The following is a 13,060-nucleotide window of genomic DNA, read 5'->3' on the forward strand; positions in this document are numbered from 1 at the left end:
AGTGGAGACCGTCCTGTTGGGGGCAAGGCCTGATGGTGTGCGCACTGCTCCAGGTAGAAAGAGTTGCGAGCACAGCAGAGACTGCTCATCCAGAAGTCTTTGCATCTTCTACTTAAAAACAAAGGAGAATTAGGAAACGTTCATGTAACACAAAAGTGGTAAATCAAATCATTTGTTAAAAGAAAACTTCTTTATGTGTACTGGAAAGAAAGAATGAAATTAAAGCTGTTTTCAGACATGAACTCGAGGAAAATAGGGTCTGGGCATTTTCCGGAGTTTGCCTTACATATAAAGAACAGCGCTTGTCACCAAAAGCTGTCAAATCTACTTGTTGTTCCAATTTGACATCTTTGGCGGCATTTTCTAAAGGTGCATGACGGTTTTGAGATTTGTATTATTTTAGTTGTTTTCAAATCCAGTTTGTTACCGCTTTCAAGCTGTCTCCACAGTGATGGGTGAGTTGATTCAAATGCGTCCCCAGCTGTGCAGCCTCCTGCTTCACTGCTTGTCTCAGCATCTTGAGGTCCTGCATCGTCTCCCTGTCCACACACACACACAAACCAGGTTTTTGCAGCAAGTGAAAGATAAACCTTTACAATACATCACTTCTTATATCTCCTAAAACACTGTAAAGTATATAAAATGACTGGATTTACTCTAATAAAATACATTATGATAATCTGAGTGCATTAAATGTAAACTCTCAAACATTCGGCTCACTGTTGGTGTTCACTGTTAAATGAAAAGCTTTTCGCAGATGTTTTGATAATGATAGAGATGGAAGATGAACTTGAAAATGAGAGTATTTGGTCTCTAAGGGGAGGGGAATTGTTTGCTCTAGTATCTTTGACTCCGTGTGCACATCTCTCCTGGACAGAACATCTGTGGGAAATAAAGCCAAATAATGAACTATAGTGTGTACCTGTCCTGGTCAGAGAGAGTGCAGTAAACTGAAGCCTGGTCCTCAGACAGCTGCTCCCCCATGTTCCTGTGCACAGAGTGAAAGTGCTGCAGACACAGCATCATCTCCTTCAAATCCCCCAGAGAGAACTGTGTAGAACATGCACACGAGTTAGCTAATGAGAAAACATTTTCTGGCTTAATTACACTTTCACAATGTGGTATATTAAATCCACAATTAATATTCTAGACAGAACCACAGTGTGTTGAAAGTCACTTTTAGCATTCAACATCTAGTTTGTTGTTACAACAAATGCAAAAGCAATTGAAAGACCATGGTTGTTGCAGTTAAATGGGTAAGTCACAGACGTAGGCTTTTTAGGAAACAATTAAAACATAATGATATGTTGAAATAAAAAAAGTCTTTGTTGTTGTATGTATTTGAATATCCTGTAGACTTAATGTGAGTGTCATTTACAGATGTTGCTGAGTAGCAGTGAATTCAGAGAAAATACAAAAACTCAGAGTAGAAGACGAGGAGACAGCTTCACAAGCTCCACAGGCAAATGAGACATTCATGTGTTAATTAGGTGCCGGCTCTGAAAAGGGCTCCATCTCAAGAACTATGGTAATGTCACTGCAAATATACTGATCGTGACTCAATGGACGCTGGACACGTCGTGACTCGCTCCCGTTTCTGTCATTGGTCAATGCAGAACTCAACAGCGCTGGTCAAAAGAAACTCTTTCACTGACTAATAAGGATGATTATGGGCTTGGTTGTTCATTTGTGTTTTACTTGGTGCCTCAATATTCAATCTGAAGCCACAGACGCACACAGAAATGATGTGCGTCACACCATACACTGTGTTGTGACACATTCCTCCGAGAACAATTATTGCAATTTGGGTCTTGTTATATTTAAAACAAGACAGAGACGATAATATCATAATCTTATGACCACAACATCACATCCTACAGAGCTGCAAAATTTCAATGTAACTGCAATTCTAAACCATTTCCCGCATATATTGAAACCTGACAGATTTGAGACAGAACACTTTAATACTCAAATCTCCACAGGTTGTGTCATGACTCACAGAACTGTGCTGTTTGTGGTAAGTCTTCTGAGTACAGCAGGTACAGTGATCGTCACAGGAGCAGCAGCATGCCATAGTGAAGGACTGATTGCCCTCCCAGAGGATCTCCTCATGTTTATTTCCGTTCCTGTCCACCTCCTCCTCCTTATCAGACCACAGTGATGTATCCACAGAGGCTGACACAGTCTGATAATCTTTAGTCATCCCAGGGGAAATGTCAAACGATTGAGAGTCGGTAGACATCAGAGGGAAAGATTGAGATGAAGAGAAGGTCAGTGTAGATCTTTGTGTCATTTCTAAGGCCCTCGTGGTTATGGTCGCCTCACGTGGGACGGTATGAGAAGCCTGACGTGATAACTTCTGGAGTTTTCGTTGAATTTGCACGTCTGTCCATACCTGGACAGCACGAAAAGGGTTGGAGGTGTCCAAAGGGAAAACACTGGGGAGAGGAGAGGTGCGTTTAGAGTCATCGACATAAGGAACATCCTTCCTCTGGACAATATGAGAAGACAGAGATGAAGACATCTGAATAGACACTGAGCGGGCTGATAGCTTGAGGTCTGAGTTCGCAGGCAAGGATACGAACTGAGCTACAGCCAAGGAGGGGGGTGTATCTGAGGATGCAGTTTTTTTTATATCTGGGTTCTGGTCAGTGCTCGTTGTTGTTGAGGATAAAGGCGGTAAAGTTGAAGTTTTGACTGTGGACGAAGTAGAATCAGGAGCAGCTGAGCAGATATGCCAAAAGGAATTCTCAGGAGATTCCGCTCCAGAGCCGCTTGACTCGTTGAGCTCATGGGTTGGATTCCAAACCTGAACGGGTTCCGCCCAATAGACCCGACCTTCAGTTTCAAGCTGCTGTAAAAAATTGTCCACATCCACGGTTTCACCTTCCAAGCCGTCTACAGAGGTTTCAAATACCAGATCTAAGTCCTCCGCTTCGAGTGGATCCTTTGGTTCCACTTCGGTTCTTCTTTGTAATTCTGGAAGTTTGTTTAAAACAAAATAACGTCTTGGTGAATCCCTTTCTGTTCCATTGATTTCTTCACTAAACTCTTCCTGTTTGGTTTCAGCTGAAAACTCATCAAATAGACTATAAGAGCGGACCTGTGGATCCATTTCTGTTTGGTAACATACTTCCGAGGCTAATTGAAAACCCTCTGTCAGATCTGCAGAACTCTCTTTATCTGCAGTATCTTGAGTCTGCTCAGAGTCAGAATGCGTCTCGCCCCTTCTCCTTCTCAGTGGGCTGCCCTCTGTGTCCAACAAGAGCAGATCCATCTTTGCATAAATAACATCTTGGAGAGTAGAGGATGGAATAAAGTCTGTGTTATCATCATGAGAACAAGATTGTCTCTGTTGGGGGATGGACTGCTCTGTTAGGTCTGATTTTCTTACAGGAGCTGGATCTATCAGATCTGTGTGTGGATGTGATTGTGAGGATAAAGCAGAAAGACAATCTGGAATGAAAGCCTCACGAGAAAGGTGGGAAAGTTCCTTAAAGGAGTCCAGAAAAGAAAGGGATGGATGTGAGGAATTATCTTCCTCCTTTTCTAATTGAAAGAGGAGTGAAAGGGATGTTTCCTCCCGTTCCTTTTGTGTATTGGCAGGTTCTTCAGAGAGACCTATTCCATCCGAGTGTGAGAAAACTGAATATATTGACTTGTTTTCTGGAATCTGTGAGAAGGATTCAGTCAGAAGGGAAGAAGCAAAATAGGATGGACAATGAAAATCGTCAAGGGCAAAGAGAAGCAGAGGTGATAAGCTACCGGACACAGCTAGAGAGTTTTCATGCAGGACCTCAGTCCATTCCGACTTTGTGTTCCCTGGGCTCCCAAAGGAGAAGTCAGACTCCGTAGAAGGCAAAGCAATCAGGGTAGAAGGTGAACACTCAAAATTTGGAGAAGGAGATTGAGGGACACTTGTAAAGGTAGGGCATGCTATGTCTTTTAAGTCCTGAGGAAGAGTAGAGAGGTAGGGGTATGGGGCATCCTTGTCTTCAGAGTCAGTTTGTATGAAGGAGGCAGTGGGGGAGACAGAGATACATGAGGCAGCACAAGTCAGAGTGGGTGACTGGGAGAGAGTTCTGTGGTGTAACTCAAGGTACTCCAGTCTGGCCGATGAAACAGGTGAAGACAAAACCCAATCTGGTGGTATCTCTATTTCCGAGCATGGCGGGTCATATTTTGATGGCTCTGGTAAAGGACATGGTGAGGAAAGATGACTTTTTTCACCACCAGACGAGATCAGAGATGGAGAAAGGGGATGAGCTGAGGAGATATGTTGGGAGCGAGAAGAGGGAGAGTCCGGCATCTCACTTCTCTGGCTGCCAGGGTTCCTTCCTGATGGATCTAGCAGAGTCTGCAATCAAGCAAAAAATATAAGCAGTCAAACATTTTTTACTGTATTTAATAATTTGGCAGTTGTAGTCTTTGGGCCTGATGTCCTAATTGATGCCTTTCACTTACCTCTTCCATTTCAAACAATTCATTGGCCAGGTCCAGGTTCTTCTTTCTTTCTAAAAAGGTGTTAGCTGTCAGGGGGGGACCTTCCGTCAGGTGCCCAGGACTGAGTGCTCTCTCTTGGCCATCTAAAGAAACCATGTGAGGCTGGAGTTGAGGGTGTAGTCCAGCTCCTTTTCCGTCTGCCAGAGGACTCATATTCTCCAGAAGTGCAGGTTTGACTCTTTCTAAGGGGACTTTCTCTTCTCCAAGGCTGGGTGGGGGTTGCAGTGACTCAGGCGCAGTGTATTGATCACAGGTCGAAGTAAGTTTAGATATTTCCTGGGTTTTATGGTTGTCGGTTTGGCCGAGTGACATTTTTGATGCTCGTCTGAACCGAAGGCCGATGCGTCTCCTCCTCTCCCGGGCCTCGGGAGACATGTGTTTTTCCACTGGTGCTCTAAAAGAGGAGGAGGATGATGACACCACCAAGGAACAGAATTTTGTCGTAACATTCTGGAGAACCTCGAGTTCTCTAAAACGGTCTGAAAAAGAAGAAAGAATTGTCTTGATACTGTTAAAACTCATCATCCATGTATTACTTGCTGGAAGTTCTTTTGCACCCATGTGGTACTTAAACTTTGACTTACTGCTCACATCTGGGTTCTCCAGGTCCAGTCGATTCTTCTGGGCCTCCAAGAACACCTGGAGACTTATCCCTATCGCCTGAGACTGATAATTGATGAATCGAGCCGGAATGCGTCCGGACAGGCCAGGTTCGTCGCGGCCGAATCCCAGCTCTAAGAGAAGTTCCACTGGGTCATCCTTCCACAGGTTGAGCACATCCATCACTCTGCCAACAGGACAAAGGCATATCAGCTTTTCATAGAAGAGAGTACATCCGTCCTCTAAGTATCCAAAGCCTGATAAATATTATACATTAGGGGCAACAGAGCTTCACTGTTTTCCTGCTCTGAGAAATGCTGTAATTCCTTCTCTTTGAGAAACGTTTGCTGACGCTAGTGTGACCAGCTGATTTACGAAATTATTGAACCCTTAAAAAAATGAAACTAAATGAAGCTGAGCATTTATGTAAAATCCATGGATCACATCAAAGCTGGTGGCAGATAGGACATAAGCTAAACAAAATAGTACACAAGAATTTTTAAGTTCACACTGTTAGATCAAGAACCTTTTGGTTACTGTAAATCTATAGATTAAATAATAATTATAACCCCTTGAATGATACATTAGGATACAAAGACTTGGTGAAATGTGGGATGTTGTTTAATAATCTATTGCCTGATTGATATAACTTATAGCCAATGGTAAGTAAACTAACCAATCCTGCTGCATTTTTCAATATCAACTTGTGTTTGTATTTCTCTCCAAGCACATAAACAAAGAAACCAACTGTATAAACATGGTGCAAAGTTTGAATTAAAGCAGACCTACAACACATAAGAGAAAAATAATGCAGTTATACATAATGGATAAGTGGAATACTCACGTTTTGCTCCCGTTCATAACTCTGTCTTTTAAACTACAGCTGCTCTCTGCTGATTGATATTTGCTGTGCCGTGGTGGAGCATTATAATAACTTACGTCACATCCTTTCACAATCTATGCAAACCATGCTGTTCGTGAACAGAGGGGAGATGAGGCTTATTTGCCAGGTAAATATGACTTGTCGGTATGTCCATCTGTCAAGAAGCTGTTACCACAGCATTAAACCAACAACGCTCAGTGAGAGACAACCTGCATTAGTAGGTGGCCTATTCATAATATTCAAATTGACCGCAAAACATGTGTTTACTTTGAAAATCATACGACACATGATATTACTTAATTTCCCTTCGGGGATGAATAAAGTAATCTATCTATCTATCTATCTATCATATTAGTAACATGTTTTTTTTAAGACTTTCTGTGAAGCTCATGTCTAGAACTTATTACAGGACAGAGACTGAAGTGTCGTCCATCACTGATTTTGCATAAGTTTATCAGATATTCAACAGGCAATTGGTTTTTGTAACCACATTATACTTAATGTCTTTATGACTGCTGATCTACTTCCTCTGTCTGACACACAAACAAACAAGCAACACAAGTCAAACTCTTTCAATCCCGAACAATTTAAATGCAAAATCAGCTGAATAACCAATTGAGAGGCCCCCTGAGCAGAAATGTTCACAAATCTCAAAACACACAAAAGGATTGAGACTCACATTTGTCAATAGTGTTGCTAAAATAATGGCCCCATAGATCTCTTCTTAAAATGAATTCAACAGGTGTGTGATGAGGGAGGGGTTCAGGAACAACATATATGAGAAAGATCACATAAATATGATGTTTAATCCAGACTTCTTGTTGGCAGCAGGGAGGCCACAGATGCTGCCTCCCTACTGAAGGAGGTGGAGTGGACAGAGGGAAAAGAGCTATTTGCCCTTCCCATGGTTTCCTCGGCCTTATTTGCATGCTGTTAGCAAAAGATGGGCTCAGGGCAGGATTTAAAATACTCGACCACATGCAAAAAATACTTTAACAAGCTTAGACAAACAAGATTTCGCTTTTTTTCTGTTAATTTACACAGCACAGTACCAACTAATATAAAATGTGTTAGGTTAAAGAGCATCCAAATTGATTCATTGGACTTATGTAACAGTATTTGACAGTGAAGCAGCAGCCACTCTATGTGCATGCATGATACCAACTGTACATCTGCATTTTTCTTATTCCCTTCAAACTGCGCTTACATACAGTCTAGCTATGTAATTACTACTCTTTTTTTTGTTTCCAGGAAGCTGCTGATTGTCAAGGCTTTACTCGTCACCTCATTCCACTCCACCTAAAAGCTGGAAACGCCTCGACAGAAGTGCCCTGAGCCAAACACACAACGTACTCACCATCATGCACCACCAAATCCCACAAAGATCATTAGGACACATTAAGAGACGTGCACCTCAACGCAACAGAGGATTAACATTGGTTTGTACCTGCAGCTTCCTCTCAGCAGCCAGTGCTTTGCATTTCCCCAGCAAACACAGGTCAAGTTTCATGAAGGAGGGACAGAGGCCACGGACACACACACAACCCTCATCTGGTGCCTCGCTGATTTGCTGGACCTGTGGTAGTTTTTCCTTCGAATCCTCAGGGAGGTGCTGCCAATACACACACTCCACCAACTGTGAGTCATTCTCAGTCAATCGGGATGTTTCTTATTGATTAAAAGCATCAAATAAATAATTAAACCAAACTTGATCGGAAAAATAAACATATTAACAAAGATAAAACTACTACTACTTATTTCACGTGTACTTTTGACATGTTGGTTGCCTGTCCCATCCACTTACATGGAGGAGGCCGGATTTAAGACCTACCCTCCAGCCAGCCACCAGGGAGCGATAGACACTTTGGCTCCACTTTAGGAGAACTGTCAAGTCGCCCATCATTACATTCACTCTAAACTAGCAAATTAAATCAAATGACAAGCTGCTGTACAAAAAAACTTTACCTTTATTTAACAGAAAACAAACTTAGACAAAACCCTTAAACAGTCACCTAAAACAATAGTTTTTACATCATCAAGTTAACTTGTGTATAACAGATGTTCAGCTGAACTCTTCATTTCATTTCAGACAACCTCCTACTCTGTTTCTTTTACATCTCTTTAATTAGTACATGAATTATATATAATCGCGTTCAGTCTATTTTCCCCTCTTAAATTTGCCTGGTGTGGCTCCAGTCTTCTGCTTTTTCTTCGCCGATCCTTTGACCTCAGGTTCCTAAGTGAGACAAAGTAGAATAACTGAAAATGTGCAACAGCAACTCCAAGAAAAAAAGATGATAATATACACAGGCATCAAATTAAAGCAGCTTATTTTATAAAATGTAACTTTGTCTTCACGGTTAAACAGGAAAAAGACAGACAAGGGGGAACAAATTAACAAACTGCTGTAAGGGTGTTCAATCAGTGACTGGTTATTTAGTTTGGAATCACATGGACACAAGTGTACTTTCATTAATTTACCTTTCGCTTGGAGGACAGAGATCCAGTGACAGAGAAGAACGAGTCCAGTCGTCCTTGTGTGCTGCCCTGTCGACTCTTCAGGATCTTCTTAAAGCCGTTACGAATCCTATCCTCACTACAAACAGATACACAAATAAATGTCTCAATACATAATACGCTGTATTTCATCAATGATACAATGTTATTTTCAATGGAAGCCTCCTTCAGGCGGGATGAAGACAATGTGAGGACGCAATGTAGATCATAAACAAGCAACAATGCATTTTACAACTGAGAATACAAATTAGCTCCAAATGAATATTAACTCTAAACCTCATATTATATTTACAAAAGGTTGTGAACCTCATTGATGGCCGGACAATAATCTCTGCTTTTACTCCACAGTGCGACCATTTTTACTATCATTTACTACTGCCATGTCAACTGTAAAATCAATTTGCTGAAACAGGTTGAAAACGCAACTAGAATAGCACTGAGAAAAATGTATATGACTGCCGAGGCCAAACAGTCCCTTTAAATTCATCATGTGATCAACTACTCATGCAAAGGGCCCTGGAGAAATAACTTTGTGAAGTCAACTGGTCAAACAGCGCAGTCTACTGGTCAAATGATGCGCAACACGTTATGACTCACCTGAACTGTTTCTCGTTACACATAAACTTAACAAGATCTTCCTCATCAGGCTCGACCCACTTCAAATCCACTGTGGAACAATCCACCACCTCAGGCTCCAGAAACAAGCCCCTGGCCTCCTTGTAAAGCCAGTTCTCTGGAACTGGGTGCTTCTGCATGAAGGCAAACGAGACACAGAATCAGATCCAAGGCTCCTCTGTCCTGGAGCTGAGCGACAGGATCGTGGCAAACATCCACTCACGCTGGTGTCAATGTTTTCCAGGATCTCCTCGATGGAGCCGTGCTGTCTGATCAGGTCGATGGCCCTCTTGGGGCCGATCCCCCTGATGGTGCCACAGTAGTCGCAGCCCAGCAGAATACACAGGTCTATGAACTAGGAGTGAAAACAGAGAGAAGAAGGTGTCAATGCAAGGAGTTGCTTAATATCACGTCACAGCACATACTGTTGTAATTAAAAGGACATTCAAGGTTGTGTGACATTATATGACATTTCATCCCAGATGAAAAATGCCTCTGAATTACAAAGAATAAGGATTTACTTCAAATCAGAAAAAAACTGAACCTGTTCATTGGTAAGGCCGATGTCCTGCAGGATTCGATTGAAGTGGAATTCTTGGATTGGAAGTTTCCTGAAACAAACAAAAAGTTATATTTTATTAGGTGCATAGTTTACTGGTAGATTTAATGACAGTTTCTTTTGTCGCCCTGAGCAAAACGTCCACTCATCTAAACAAATACAACTATCTAACCTCAAATGGTTTAATTAGAAGAAAGGCTGGTGATGATAAATGTCAGGTACCTATTGGCTTATGATAAAATAAAACATCTCTGCCATCATCAAGGTTTTTCTATACGAATCAATATTATGGTTTTATGACTGCAGTTTCTCTTGGCTTACACCAAGAAGAGTAACATCTTCATCTGACAGTGAAATATCAACAATCCAGTGAGTTACATTACTTTGCTTCACTGGAGGTGAGGTGTCTGAGCAGGACATTGGTGCCAAACGTCAGACCGTCCATGTCCTCTGTTGCCGTGGCAAACACCTTCCCTGCTTTAACCAGAGCGGCACAGCTGGCCTCTGCCTCGCACGGAGCCTAGAATACAATTACATTTCTCATCATTATTATTGACACAGACTTCAGTGTTTCTACAGGTGAGAAACGCAACACTTTTCATGCTTTTTTCCATATTGTAATTCATAAACATTATCTACAACACTAAATGGTGCATTGGTCATATTAGTTTGCTGGAATGCCATAAATGTAAATTTATACCAGCTTGTAAAACTGCCTGTACAAATGTGGACATGTTCTGAAAGCCAGTGAAAATTGGAGTAAGTGGAATCTGGATCTGACCTCGATGTAGGGGACCCCCATCAGGGTCAGCAGCTTCTTGCACTCGTCATTATGGTGTTTGGTGACTTTTACCAGACGTTTGGAGAATTTGTCAATATTCTCTTGTTCCCCTGGGTTGAAGAAGAAGACAATTTATTATAAAACCTAAATCATGAACCTATACTCTTGTGTGGATTAAGCTTGTACAATAAAGTCAATCCCACCCTTTATACTAATGCCAATTTTCTAATCTTGTAAACACAGATTAGAACCCCTAATGACTATTATTTAATTGTGAAAATTATACCCATTTCCTGAGCTTTGGCGAGCAACTTCTCAGCTTCTGCCCTCCTCTCGCCTCTCTTCTCCAGCTGGGGGGTAGGAGAAGGACACATAGATAAAGAGGTAAGTTACAAAGATATATAACATCATTAATCATTATAAATAAGAGGTTGAGAGCAAAGTAAACTGTGTATAAGATGTGGCCAGATTTTTTTCTCTAAATAGAAAAGAATAACACGTCAGTTTAAAACTGTAATTCATGAGACAAATAACAGAATTTCAGAGACTAAGGTGATAGTTAAACAGGGTAAAGAGGCGCATTTTCAGAAGCTTAACTTTGATCTCATTGAACACTGATAAAACCAAATGGTTTGACACTTTGATGTTGAAGACTACATGAGACATCCAATGCGAATTCACTAAGGCAGCCTCTTTAACAAGGGAAAAGCACCAGAGGAAGACAGAGCCCACACCAACCTCTGCTGACTTGAGCTGTGGAGGCTTGCCATCAAACACGTACACAGGTTTGATCCCGTATTCCAGCATGCGGATTGTCCGGTAGAACATTCCCATCAGGTGGCTGAAAAGAGAAGAAAGCAGGAGGCAAACACATCAGTATTGTGCCCAGACTCAAATTGCCTGATCTGGGATCAAACCAAGAACTACTGCATTTCTCACAGGTTTTCTATTAAGACTCCTCAGTGTGAATTTTGAATGTGGGTGTATGATTGGGGCTGTACCTCGTTGTCTCTCCATCTTCATTCTGCAGAACGTTTCCGTCCTGTCGCACAGCGATCAGGAACTGGTAGATGCACATGGAGGCATCTATGGCAATTTTTCTGCCTGTAGAGGTTAGGAAAACATTCTGCAAGTTATTCAATGTGTAAAAAATCAAAGCAGCGGTTGTCATTTCATTCAATTCCCGATTGTGATATTTCTCCTATTTAATTGAAATTATGTAAAATAAGCTTTCCTGATCTCTCGTCTGGGAAATTCACTTGATGGGGGCAGTAATCATTCAAAATGAATAATACAAGAGAGCTTGATTCAGAATGAAAAACAATAAAATAGACCAAAAAAATAAAAGAATATGGACATAACATACAAATCTCAGACAGAATTTTACAGGTGTATAACGAATTGGAGCAAAGTACAATGGCACAGGATGAGATGCATTGCATTACATGGTATAATTTTAATTGCACATAATTATAATTGCACAGTTTTGACAAATATGATATTTATAAATATATATAGAGAGACTGTTATAGGCATAGGCAAATATATAGGCAGGTACATTATATAATATTATACAAATATAGAAATTGTATATAATACATATGAGCAATTTCACGGGAAAGGTTATGCATACAGATTAAGATATTGGTACATTCTAAAAGATAAAATGTACAATTGACTTCCATAAATTTAAATGATGTTGTGTTTACAACAACAACCCTAATACATTCAGCTTGGTATCACTGAATAACATCTACTTATAGAGTATCTACATTCAAGATCACAGTTGCATTAGGATAAATAGACCTTGTGTTTGTAACCTCGATCTCACTCAGTTTAACTCTGTTAGTGCACCACTTTGACAGGTGGCAGTTTTATCCTTGGCTCATTGACTGACTACAACCTGCGATGGCTGCCATTTGTTTAGCAAGGGATTAAGCTTTATATAGATCCATCTTCCATGTTTGCTGAATGCCAGTGTCACCTGATACACGACTGATCCAGTTCCCCTACGAGAGATACAAACTTAAAAGTGGCTGCATTGGGAATGAAAACTCGTACCGAAGTAGTTCTTGATGTCTTGCTCCTTGATGGCTCCGGGAGACTGGTCCGCGATCAGCTTGGTGAGCCCGTGAATTCCCATGGTGGTCTGACGTCTGAAGAGATATTTATAATGTCACGTTCATTTCATGCTGATCACTTCCTATGGCCTGGATAACTGATGGGATAGAGAGCTAGGTCGCCATCTTCGCTGTAGAGTGAGGGAATGTTGCTAAACTGCGGTTCACAGACGGGCTAACACATTAATAGCACACATGCATTAGTATATTTTGATGCTAGCACGAAGTAGCCTCTGATATTTTAAACTGCACGTGTTAGATTCGTTTAAAACCTGTTTAAAGTGGACTCACGCGTTAGCTGCAGCTCTGATGCTCCTTCACTCGCTTTGTGGCGCGGGGACCTGAGTCTCGTTCGCGGGAAACTAAATTGCAGACATTACCTGTAGATCTATCGAGCGGACCGTCCCTGACGGACCCTGAGGAGCGCGTCGATGGTGCAGGTGCGATTACACTGGTCTGACTTCGAACGAGGAAGTCAAGGG

General features: G+C 41.4%; 1 protein-coding gene across 2 annotated transcripts; it reads right to left on the reverse strand.

Annotated features, from left to right (window-relative positions):
* Nucleotides 1–7,933: 7,933 nt before the first annotated feature.
* On the reverse strand, nt 7,934–13,022 carry fen1 (flap structure-specific endonuclease 1). 2 transcript variants are annotated; one of them, XM_062379518.1, is made up of 12 exons: nt 12,870–13,022; nt 12,520–12,614; nt 11,460–11,562; nt 11,197–11,299; nt 10,745–10,808; nt 10,459–10,568; nt 10,061–10,197; nt 9,663–9,729; nt 9,342–9,473; nt 9,101–9,252; nt 8,468–8,582; nt 7,934–8,222 (listed from the first exon to the last, which is right to left on the reverse strand). In XM_062379518.1, exons 2-12 carry the CDS (start codon nt 12,599–12,601, stop codon nt 8,145–8,147), a joined length of 1,143 nt encoding a protein of 380 aa, XP_062235502.1. In that variant the 5' UTR covers nt 12,602–12,614; nt 12,870–13,022; the 3' UTR covers nt 7,934–8,144. The 2 variants fall into 2 exon arrangements, with proteins under 2 accessions (XP_062235502.1, XP_062235503.1); XM_062379519.1 differs by lacking the exon at nt 12,870–13,022 and having other exon boundaries at nt 12,520–12,857.
* Nucleotides 13,023–13,060: the final 38 nt, after the last annotated feature.

The sequence above is a fragment of the Platichthys flesus genome, chromosome 21 (genome assembly GCF_949316205.1).
Source record: "Platichthys flesus chromosome 21, fPlaFle2.1, whole genome shotgun sequence".
NCBI lineage: Eukaryota > Metazoa > Chordata > Actinopteri > Pleuronectiformes > Pleuronectidae > Platichthys > Platichthys flesus.